Source organism: Cyprinodon variegatus, unplaced genomic scaffold (genome assembly GCF_000732505.1).
Source record: "Cyprinodon variegatus isolate N-32 unplaced genomic scaffold, C_variegatus-1.0 Scaffold1647, whole genome shotgun sequence".
NCBI classification, from domain to species: domain Eukaryota; kingdom Metazoa; phylum Chordata; class Actinopteri; order Cyprinodontiformes; family Cyprinodontidae; genus Cyprinodon; species Cyprinodon variegatus.
Genome location: NW_015152100.1, coordinates 3,852 through 16,397, shown reverse-complemented (window position 1 = coordinate 16,397; position 12,546 = coordinate 3,852). Strand labels below are relative to the sequence as shown.

The 12,546-nt window shown below is 38.1% G+C and overlaps 1 protein-coding gene across 1 annotated transcript in view; it reads left to right on the top strand.

Annotated features, from left to right (window-relative positions):
* Nucleotides 1–3,221: 3,221 nt before the first annotated feature.
* The window catches only part of LOC107104199 (equilibrative nucleoside transporter 4-like), a gene marked incomplete at its 3' end in the record, with an annotated part of 12,952 nt that continues 3,627 nt past the window's right edge, over nucleotides 3,222–12,546 (top strand). Inside the window, exons 1-4 of the mRNA XM_015404144.1 lie at nucleotides 3,222–3,596; nucleotides 10,359–10,490; nucleotides 10,570–10,683; nucleotides 11,331–11,459. Coding sequence (XP_015259630.1) covers nucleotides 3,341–3,596; nucleotides 10,359–10,490; nucleotides 10,570–10,683; nucleotides 11,331–11,459 — 631 coding nt within the window. The remainder of the gene's footprint in view (nucleotides 3,597–10,358; nucleotides 10,491–10,569; nucleotides 10,684–11,330; nucleotides 11,460–12,546) is intronic.

Below are 12,546 nucleotides of genomic sequence, written 5' to 3'. Positions count from 1 at the left end.
CCTCACCTCCCCCTCTCCCCTCTCATCCATCCATCCGCGCTTCCTTCCTTTCTTCTCTCCCTGGATGCTGCGTTAGGAGCGCGTTTAGGAAGGGTGCCCCTTCTTCCTGTTCGGATGGAGACGGGCTGAGCAGGGTCCAGGTCCGGCCCAGGATCTCAGCTGGAGGTTCTTCTTTCTGCTGAGAGCAACGAGGAGGAGAGGCAGGGTAGGTAAGGGGAGCCATCAATGATAACCTGTTGTTAGTGTTTTTGTTTTCAGCGCGACAGAGAAAACACGGCTAGAAAACGACAGGAGACAAATAACGATAGGGACACTATTGTTGGCTTGATTATTGTGGTTTTATCGTTATAGGGAGACCACCTGATTATCCTCTGGGTGATTAATCCATCTGACCAACCGTACTATTCTAATTCTCTTGCCTTTTGGTTAATTGTATTTTGGATTTTTACGCACGGGGAAAAACGCGTGAGATTACCTTGTTAAATGTCAACAATTTTTTCCCCACAATTTATACAAATAAAAATATTTACAGTTTTTGAAATTGCTCCGTTTTAATCCAGAATAGATGTTGCAGCAGTGACTAACTGCAATTAAATTACGGAGCCTTTTGATTTAACCAAGAAGGGGCTGCGAGCGCCGCCACGCGTCCGGACATGGAAACGGTTTAGAAGGTGGCTGAGACGCACCAGGCATCTTCCTGGATTTTCCCCAACAAAAACACCCTGAGCACAACAGTTCTTCCACCTTGGCAGCCACCCAGTCCATTTCTTCTGCAGCCTTTGGCTGTTTGCACAGATCATCACATGCTTTCCTCATTTGGATTCTTTGATGTTTAAAACAAGAGTCTTTTTGCTTTATATCATAAAACAGGAGTAAAATCATTCCTACAGGGCATGAGGGGAGAATAGAGCAGTATTAAGCTCTGTGCATGTAGTTTAAACTTGTCTCTTTGGTTCATGTTTTGCAGCAGTGGCAAAGAAAATCGTGCTTTCCGTGTTTCCAGTTTTAAATAAGAAGGTTAACCCTCCAAATTCCCATTTTATTCAAGGGGATATGAATATGATTTAAAATCATGCTTCTTCTGCTGTCCACGGTTTTCGATATGTGTCTCTATTCAAGGAGGTGAACCATCAAGGAGGCAATTAGTCATATTTATAGTTCCCCACAGATGGAAACTCTATTGTTTACTTATACATTCAGTAGGATTGCACATATTGTGTGGACAAAAAAGGTATCTTTACAGAGTGCTGGTGAAAAACCATAAATACCGGAAAAAAACAAAGCTTTAAAAAGGTCAGATTTCATCTGAATTTTTCTGAAATTACAATAAAGAAAAAATATATTTCAAATTTCAGACATCTTTCTTGCAGTTTTTTAGACTTAAAATATTTAAAAAGAACTCCTCAGTATCATTATTGTTATAATTTATATCTATTCAATTTCCTAAAAAGAAAAATGTCCTAAACTCCTATATTTCTACTATAACACTTTGTATAAAAACAAAATTCATCAATAAAATGTTTTTTAAAGAATTATGCAATTTAATTTATTATATATTTTTGGTTGCAATCAACCAACACTGATCAACCAATCAGTGTGCCCCAGACATGCAGAAACATGTCTGTGTGATTTTGGGTTGGGGGGGGGGGGGGTTCACGGCGCGGCAAAAAAACGACAACAAAGCATCAAAGCATCAAATCTGTGGATCTTTCCAGCAGCATGATGCTGCCACCACCTTGTAGATTTGTTTATTCAAGTTGAATTGCAGATGGTGTTTTCTATGTGGAGCCCTTTCTCTGTTCGCCATGTGTCTCCTCCTCCAAAGCTACCATGAGTCTCTCGGCTGCTTCTCTGATGAAGGCTATACTTGCTTGGTGGGTCAGACCTACATTAGGAACCTACATCCTGGGGGTTCTGATCTGTAGGGGGGCCAAGTTTGGGTCAAATCGGATGTATTATCAAAAATACAACAGGGTAGCTTTAGCAGGCTTTGTTGTCTGTTTTGATGTAATTTCTAAATTCAATTTCAACATAAGAATAACCTTTTTTTTTAGAGCTTTTAGTTGGATGCAAACTGTGTCTTTCATTGTTTTTCTTACCTTTTAACAAAAATAAAATGTTCCACCTAAGAAAGCATTCCTTCTGATGGTCTAAAAGTTATTTTTCACAAAGTTCTTTTTCTTTGCTTTTATGTCTAGACATAAAAAGTGTTTTTATTTTTTGACTATGAAAGGTCACACGCTAAATAGTACGTCTGAAGCAATTAGTGAGAATAATGGTGATTAACTGATTGCTGAAATGATGGAACACATCATTAATGGAAGAATCACTTACTGGAATACACAGACTCTAAAACATTTCATTTGTTTAAGGAGAAACCCTCTCAGAGCAATAACTGAGCCTAAACTGTAGGGAAAATAAATAACATTTGTATTCATGATGAAAACGCTTCTTTGTCTGTAAATATGCTTGATTCAGAACTCCTAAAATTGCATTTCTAAGCATTAAAATACATGTTTTATCGATTAATAATGATTTAAAATGTGTGGTAAATGTCTGTGATGTAGTTCAATTGCTTGTTTATTGAGGAGTATTAATTGATTAAGAATAGGTCTATTTCTGTGATTAAAATTGAAAAAACTATTACTATTATTGGTATTTAAGATAAATGATAACTGCTGCCCTAGTCTATAGTGTCATACTTTTTAGATTTTATTTGACAAAAACTTTTAAAATGTGACTATTTTAGTCATTTAGCAATTTTAAATGCTTTTTAGTTTGTGGCTGTATTGTAAAAAAAAAAAAAGAATGTTAAAAGTGGTTGAATAATTTTGCAAGGCTCTTTAGGAACAACTTCAAACTTAACGGTCTGTCTAATTAAACTTTAACCTCTTTCCATAAAACCGGAGGAAAGCTTTAAAGCAGATCTAGAAGCTGGAAGCAGCAAAGATGAGGTGATTTAAACTGAGTTCAACCAAATCATTATCCTACTTTGTTTTTCTGTTTCTTTACCGTTCTCCTTCAGCTCTCCACCCCTCCTGTCACCCATCCATTGTCACTTTCTCATTTAGCAAAATCAACGTACACAGAAGCAAACCGTGTTTTAACGACTCATTGAAGTTATTTTGAGCAAAGCTCTGACAGATCATTTGTTCCAGCCTGCCTCTCCATTTCTTTCCCATCCTAACCCCACTCTCCTGTTGTTTCCCCCTGCAGATCCTCCAACATCTGAAGCTCTTCTGCATCTCTTCCAAGGGCGCATCGCTGGGGTTTTGTTTAACATGCAGGCTCTAAGGTGCGAGTAGCAGTTTGAGCTCAGAGGAGTCTTCTGTGTGTCTTCATGCATTCTTCAAGGACAGAAATGGGCTCAGTGGGAGCGGAGCGTCGCAGGCCAACGCCGGCCCAGACGCCCGAGGAATGGGACGGGTGGAGGGATCGAGGAATGGCTGGATGGAGGGATCCCGGGAGGGAGGGCTGGAGAGAGGGAAGGGAGAGCGGCGTGGTGCAGAGCTACAGCTTCGATTCGTATCAGCTGGAGGAGGAGGAGATCAGTAAAGACGCCCCAGAGCGAGGAGTGCTGGCTCTATCTGAGCCCGGTGAGCACTTCTTGCTTTCTCTCTTTCTCTGTGTTCATGTTTTGCACTATTTATAAAAAGACAGCAGAGGAACAAAGTGGATTTAATGTAGGAGTTAGCTGAGCAGGATAGTAAAGAAAAAACAGGAGAGAAAACAGCGTTCAACAAGCACATCATCGCTGGAGGTCCTGCTGTTATACTTTGATTAGATGTGGCTTTAATTATGAACATTTCCTGGGGATTAAATCCACTTTGCTCTTGTATTAACTTAAAAAAAAATTAAAACACACAATGGATTTAGTTTGTCCTTTGCAGGTATTTTCTTGCAGTGAGGACAAATTATTTCCTTCTTAGTGTATGAAATAACATCAAGAATCGGACGCTGCTTTTTTATCAGGTTTGTTTTCAGGGTCAGTAACAGGTGTGTGATAAACATGTCCAGATAACGTTGGAGGAGAAGGAGAAAGCAACATGTTTTGTGTAAAGCAAGGCAGGCAGACCTGTTGACACATAATTGCCTTGTTGCCTGGTTACAAAGGTTGCACAAAGGCCGGTTTAATTAGATCATGAGTGAAGACAGACACACAGCCAGGGCCCTGGATACAGTGTCTCCCAGACTCATCTACTTCTCCTTCCTCAGCTCTGCTTACTGTGGGTTTTTATAATCACCTTTAGTTTCTTTTCAAACCAATAGAAAACTATGCAATGCCGTGAAATGTTTTATTTTGTTTCAACAGGCGTGTGTTCTATAGTGTAATTTTTTGCTCCAGTTTTACCCAAAGTAATAAAAGCAGCTGGATTATGAAGAATAATTTTAGACTGATTTCATCACAAAAGCGGAATCAGTAAGTAAACTAGAGGAGTATGAAAACCTTTGAATAGACTTTCTCTTTTTCTCCTGTTAGCAGACATGCTGTTTATGTGTCTAAAGACAAACCTGGCATATTTTTATGGTATCTTTTGTCTTCATCAGAGGCTACCTTCACTGTCGTTTGGAACTACAGCTGATGACACCTCTGATTAAGATGGAAGCTACCATTGAAAATTTTACAAAAAAAGGCGCATATAGCACATACTCACCACTGTAGAGGGCACTTTAGCACACATATTGGCCCCTAAGAAGGCATTAAACATGAGTTTCAGCTTCCAAGGGGGCATTTTAACATGTGTTTTGGTTCCCAAGAGGGCACTGAGCACACGTTTTGCTCCACAAGTGAACACTTTAACATGCATTTTAGCTTCAGAGAGGGAGCAGAACATGTTTTTTGGATTCCAAGAGGCAAATCTAACATGGAGCCTAGGCGGAACTTCAACTGAAGAAACTCATTGCTTTCCTTCATCCACCTGTGACACAGCCAATCAGCTTTGAACCACACCTCTAAGAAAACCCAATCGGCTTTCAAAGTGCATCTTAAAAGGCCTCCGATAAGCACCTGTTGCTCCTGTGTGCAGGCGGTGGATGCGCTGTGACTTCATTCAGATAACCTAGTTTCAACTCACCTCCAGCCCCTCCTCCACCATCCTCCCGGACTCTTACTGCGTTCCCTTTAGCTTCTTAACCGGTCTGGCAGAAGACCGACATGTTGCGCCTGGTTCTGCCAGAGGTTTCTTCCCAACTGGGAGTTTTTTCTCTCCACTGTCGCTCAATGCTTGCTCATCATGTAGAGGTTCTCTTAACCTGTGTTATCCAACCTGGACTTCCATCTTCCAGGTCCCTGAGTGAAGCTCTAGTATGAGCTCACGCAGTCCACTGGATCTCCCCATTAAGCTCAGCATACCATCTCACTAACCAGCAGTCTACAGACTGACCAACTTCATCCAACTCCATTCCACCAGTTTCAGGCCTGGGGCAACAGCCCTATTCTTTGCTCCTGTTCATGCATATCTATCAAAATTAAGTGCTATGTTTCCTGCCGAGGTCTGAGCACCAAAGACAAAGTAGTTGTATCAATACATTTCTCCTAATTGTCTTTTCTCTTTGTGCGAAGTTTTCCAAATTTGGCTTCCGAGAGGAAGTTAAAATCTAAATTAGCACATTCTATTAGTGACAAACTATCTAAAGTTAGTTTATATGGTTTTATTGAACTAGTATCTTTAAAAATATTTAAATTCTAATTTTTAGCCCTTTAGCCATCATCTGCACGTGTGCAGGAAATGTTCTATGAACACATCATAAATGCAGGGAGATAAATATGTAAACTTATTTTGAGAAACATTTCATGCTTTCCAGATGCATGTAGGAGCCAAACTGCCTCCTACATGCAGAGCTCTCTAGTCACTCTGAAAGAGACTGACTTTAAACGCAAATACATCAGTTGTTATGATTAAATGCCAGTAGAGATGTTTTTAAAGATTTAAACTCTGCTGTGTGTCTCACAGCAGAGTTTAAATCAGCTGGTGTTTATTGTTTCACAGTTAAAAGACAGAAATAATTGGTTATGGCTGTTTGTTTTTATGGGTTGTGTGAGGGGTTGTCAGGTAATTAATCTGCAGTGGTGTGTGATAAAACCTGTCCAGTGGGAACACTGCTGCTTGTTTGGTAGCTATTCAAATACACTTCAGCAACATTTATCAAGCTTAAAATAAATGTTACTTTTAAGATTTTGGAGACTTATTTCTCTGCTCAGCAAGATATAAATATACACATGTATATATCTCCCTGCAATAGAAACATTAATAACCTTCGGATCACTCGACTAAATAGAGTTAGAATGAAGAAAATACTATTCTTTTTATTTCTGATTCTATACTGCCATTGAGCATTTGATATTAGAATAAGTGATATAGGAAGAGAGCAGATGACAGCCAATATTGCCACCAAATGTTGTTGAAGTGTTCACATTCAATATAAAAACCCAAACTGGAGGATTTATGTAAAACACATCGGCCAACCCAGACAGAAAGTACTCATGCAAAGGTCTTCAGTAGAGACAGACTGATGTGCCGGTATAACAATATTTTGGTTGATATAAGCATTTTTGTAATGTAGTGATATCAGGCGATGCATGCAGACTTTGTCCAAATCTTAAGTGCATTCATGTATAGTGCATGCAATGACATTCCCCTGTAAATGGCTAAATAAAGACCAAAAAGTTTTTTTTTCAAAAACATATTTTATTTAAAGTGAAAACTCTTTTTGGAAATAAGTAAAATATGGGCGTGCTTCGGTGGTGCAGTTGTTGGAGCACATGACCCATGTACAGAGGGCTTAGCCCTTGACCCAGATGACCCGGGTTCGAATCCGACTTATGTCCACTCCCTCTCTTTCCTGTCAGCCTACTGTCCATAAAATGAGCCACTAGTGCTGTACATTTATATTATTGTAAATTATGCCGTAAATATATTATATTTTCCTAAATATATATTTGGGGAAAAAAAAGGTTTTAAGCCAAAAAGTATTTTTAAAAACTGAAAAGGAGAGATTTGAATCTAAACATCCATCCATCTTCTCTCGCTTTTTCAGTCAGGGTCATGGTGGTGCTATTTCCAGCAGTCTATGGGCGAAAGGCGGGGTACACCCTGGACAGATCATCAGTTTGTTGCAGGGCCACACAGAAACATAAAACCATGTACACTCACAACCAAGGACAATTCAGAGACCTAACATTTATATTAGTGTGGCTCGGATGAGAGAACCCATGCATGCATGAGGAGAAACTGCAGTCTCCATGCAAAAAAAACGTAGACCAGGAATCAAACCCAGAAATGTAAAGCAAAAGTTCCACAACGTGCATCACTGAATCTGAACAATATTTCTAAAACTGGAGAAAAAATAATGTAAACTGAAAAAAATTTTGAAACAGTGACCCTTTTGTTTTTGTCAAACTAATAACATAAATGATAATGATTGATTATTCTTTAATATACTTTAAAAATTTCTTTTCAGTTTTGAATCTTTGCCGTTTTAGTTTTTTCTTCTTCAGCTTTAGAAAGGTTCTTTCAGTTCAATCATAAACTGTATGGCCGTTACTTAGCTCTATAATTTGTTTTTTTTTGTTACGGTTTTGTTTAATTTGTAAATAGATGTTGATTTTCCATTTAAATCGAAACCTGTACATTTATTATCACGCAAGCCTTCTAAAACAGGCCGGTTTTTTAAATTTGCATCTGAGTTGGAATGGGCTTCGGTGGATGGGCCTCCATGGTGCAGCGCTCCAATTACAGTTTGCTCTAGTGTGAACTAACAAAGATTCCAGGATAGGTGTCAAAACGTCTTTAGAAAAACTGAGCAAGAGTCAAGCTGCCTCCTATTTTCATGTTATTTGAACATTCTCTACACATTGTCTACACAATCAACAAAAACCATCAGCAGATCAGCTGTTGTTACTTCATAGTGAGAACTACTTTTCCACCTTAGTCTGCTGTAAAATCTACTTCCTTCCAAATAATTCAAAGCTGGTTAAAGTGAGTTTACAGGATTAGAGACGGATTAGGAGCACTTCCATAGAGACCCTGCACATCATACTTTATCCATGAGAAGGATTCTGCTGCAAAACAGTCTTTTAATGAACCAACTCTGACAGCTAGTTTTCTGTCAACAAACCAACCCCTGTAATCTGCTTCTCAGCAGTCAGAAGGGCAGAGACTTTTACTTCACCAGTTTCTCCATCTGCTGCAGCAGAATCCTTCCTCCTCATTAGCGTGTTTGACTCATTATGATTGTAGAAAATAATATTTTTTTGCCAGAACCTTTTGGATCAGTGCAGAACGGTCTGTAATTTGATCAGTTCTGACACATTTATCAGACATTTGAAAGTTTGTTTTGTGTCTACTCTTTATTCTGTTGTCGTAGGTAAAAAAACAAAGGTTTTTGGCTATTTTGATGATGTATCTAGATATTCAGTAATTTATTGTGAGTAAACAGATCTTGATCTTGAAGTTGATTTGAAATCAAACACCCTCCATTGGCAAATCTATGTGGTCCAAAAGCATAGGTAAGAAAATAGCACAAACAATACTAAAAGAATAAAGAATATATGATACTTGCAAATACTTGCAAACATACATAAAAGATGTCTTTATAAAAGAACCGTGATAATGTTGTTTTTTTCTTATCCAGGTGAGCTGGAAAGAGATTATATGAATGTACATTGTGAAACACATGAATAGACAAACATACTTCTATTATGAAGACCCAGGAAATAAACACGAGAATGTAAAATATTTCAGGTATACTAGCTTTTATTTTTTCTTCACTTTTACTTTAAAATGCTTTGAATAAACTACAGGTTCTGACAGTGCAGGGCTGCAGCTAGATTCTCTTGGGTATTTTGTTAAAATGTATGTTTCTGTGCCAAAAAAAACTTTTGAGAGTTGAACTAAAGAGCTAAACTCTGATCCACAACATATCCCAATGTAAGCAGTGTTAAGCAGAAATCCCTGCAGCTCCCTCTGGGTTGTCTCTTGGCAGCCCTTCTGATCAGAGTAATGAGCAGTTTTTGTGAGGCCATTTTTATTTCCTCCAAGTTTCTTATGATCATAACAGGGTGTATACATTGAACCAGCGGTTACTAACAGAAATCCTCTAGGGCAAGTGTCCTGCAGCATTTAGATGGGTCCCTTGCCTTGCACACGTTAATCAAATGACTAAACTACCTTAAGTTCTTCAGAGCTCTGCAAATGAGCCACAAGCTGTGTGATAAACAGAAGCACATGGAGAGGTGGATAGTGTCACAAAAATATTTCACTTAAATTTTAAGATTTATGTAATTTTATAACATCTAAAATTCCTATGAACATTTATTTAGATAATTGTAACACAACTTATTAAATAAACCTTATATGATGCTTCATTAATTTAATAGAACTTATTTTTTAAAAATACATAACTGTCAAGTTTATTTATTTAGAATTAATAAAGAATACTTACTGTAGTAGAAATTAATACTAATGGTTGTATTTATTTTAAATACATAAAGTTCATAAAGTTGCACAATAATCAGGTTACCTTTATGCAAATCAAACAATATATTTTATGTATTTTAAATAAATACAACCATTAGTATACATTTTGAGTTAGTATACTTTATTAGTACTAAATACATAAACCCGATAAATATGTATTTCAGATAAATCATTTATTATGCTAATATGGATCATGTACATTTTATTGAAAAGGTTTTTGTTGAAGTTCCGGGTTCGATTCCTGGTCCGGGGTCTTTCTGCATGCAGTTTGCATGTTCTCCCTGAGAATGCGTGGGTTCTCTCTGGGTACTCCAGCTTCCTCCCACACTCCAAAAACATGACTGTTAGGTTAATTGTATTAATTCTCCTTAGGTGTGAGTGTGTGCGTGAATGGTTGTTTGTCCTGTTTTTCTCTGTGTTGCCCTGCGATGGACTGGCGACCTGTCCAGGGTGGACCCCGCCTCTCGCCTGTAGACAGATGGAGATAGGCACCAGCACCCCTCACGACCCCAACAGGGATAAGCGTGTTGTGAGATGGATGGATGTTTTTTAATGTAGTAAATTTACATATATCTTAAGATTTGGGTGAAATATCTCTGTGAAAGTATTAAGGCTTTAAACTATAACTATGATTAATAGTCAGGGAAATTGTAATTGAAACTGAATTTTACTTCATGTTGATTTTTCTTTAAAGAGAACATCAAGTACTAAAGAAACCGATTTCGCAACCAGGTTAATGCATCTTTTCATTTTTTATCCCAACCTAACTGTTTTGAATTGCAAAAAAGATGGAAAATCTCTTGAAGTGATTCATAGCAGTGTGTCATATCCCCACTGTTTTAATTTCTAACCCTTGACTCCTTTCATTTCCCTCTTCAGAATTTGAGCAGCCCATCCCTGATGACCGTTACCATGGCATCTACTTTGCAATGCTCCTGGCTGGAGTGGGTTTCCTGCTTCCCTACAACAGCTTCATCACTGATGTCGACTACCTACATTGCAAGTTTCAGGGTATGAATGTACATGACGTTCAAAGACACCACCTGGACACCCACAGCCTCAGCATTTCCATCTTTCTCCTGTATTTCAGGAACACCCATAGTGTTTGACATGAGTCTAACCTATATAGTGGTTGCTCTGCTGGCTGTGATCCTCAACAATGTGCTGGTGGAGAGACTCAGCATGCACACCAGGATTACTGTGGGTAGGTTCAAGTCGCCATGTTTGCGTTCTCCTTCTGGCATTTAGAAATGCCAAAGACATTTATGCATGCACAGTGTTTTTGTATATTTTTTTTCATAATTATTTACATCTTTTCAATGTTGCTGTAATGTCTCAAAGCATCTAAATGGTTGATTAATATAAGATGCTCTGAACTCCCTCTGATACATTCAACACATTTTAAAAGTGATGCCTAAAAATGCTTTTAAAATAAACTATTCTATGCTTATGATTTTATACATTTGTGTTGGAGATAAGTTAAGGAATGTAAAGGCTTCGTAGTGCCAGAAATAAAAGTAAAAACATCTTTGAGCAAGAATGAAACAAGAAGAGTTTTTGAAAGAATATCTCTGAGGAGAGTTTCTGTGACTCTGTGCTGATTTCCACTTGGTGCATGTGAGCTTTAACCACTCTATTCTTTGTAACTTAAAATAGCTCTGCCTGCAGCCTTGAGGGGGAAACTTTTGAAGTGTGTTGTTCGCTTGAGAGCTTTTCTGTGGAGTTGATACATTCGTAGCTCTGCAACAGGATCTCACCTGCAGCAAAGCTGATGATTGCACAATGAATTCAATCACATCACAGACAACGGCAGGAATATATTTACATATCAGCCTTTTCCGTCCTCTGCAGGTTACATCTTGGCACTGGGGCCACTCATCTTTGTCAGCGTGTTTGACGTCTGGCTGGAAATGTTCACCAACAAGCAGGCTTACGTCATCAACCTGGTGTCAGTGGGAGTGGTCGCCTTTGGATGCACAGGTAGGCTTTTCCTAAAGGTACACAGATTTTAGCTTTATCTAGTAAAGCACCAGGACTTAATTTTGAAGTGACTCCAAAATTGCTAAACAGTCAGCGAGGGAAAAAAAAATTAATCTAATTTTAAGGAAGCAAATAAAAAGAACAAACTAAAGAATGTGAGAGTGGTCAAAATGAGTAGAAAAAATGACTATGGAAGAAAAAATACCTACACCACTAAAAAAAACTAGAAATTAGTAAAAAATTCTGAAATTAAGTGTATTTAACCCAAATTTGAGTAAGTAAATAGGATGTTTTGCCAATGTAATGAGTATATTTACTCCTAAAATAAGATAATTAGATAGTATGCACTTAAAATAAGACAAAGCAATTGTTTTTTTCTTATTTTAAATATAAATTGTCTTGTTCCACTGGCAAAGTGTCTCACTTACCTGCTCAATTCAAGAAAAAAAAATCCCTTATTTTAAGAAAAAAATACTACTCATTTACTGTACTTTACTCCAGCTGCACATCTTTACACATCTAATACTGCAGGATGTCGTAGTTTAATCTCTGCATAAAGACATTTCAAAAAGCCCACAGTATCAACATAGCAACTAAAGCTCATAACAGATTTTGAAAAGACAACATTTTCCAACTACCAGAGTGTTAGTTTCAACTTGGCCCCGCGATCCAGCTGAGGAATCACAGAAACAGGAACTATTAGACCAAATAAAAGCAGCTGGGAAAACTCTTTTGGATGCTCTTACAGGGGATTGTTCGAGGATATAAATATAGCCGTAGGTGACAGTAATGAAAGATACACTGTTTAAAAAATCTGGACAGGTAATATTTCCATTACCCCCCCTCCCCACCAAAATCTGGCAAACATCACTACATGGTTTAAATTACCTGACTGTGTCCAGATCCTCATTAAAAATGAAAACAAGATTGTTGGACTGCGGCTGAGGTTGGGTCCGGTCAGTCCTTCTCACCTACATGCAGACCATCTCACCCCTATTATTCCCCAACAGTTTTTCTTTTTTTCTTTTTTTGCTACTTCTTCCTGCTGACTTAGCAATACAAAGGCAGACTTTACCTGCCTGATAGG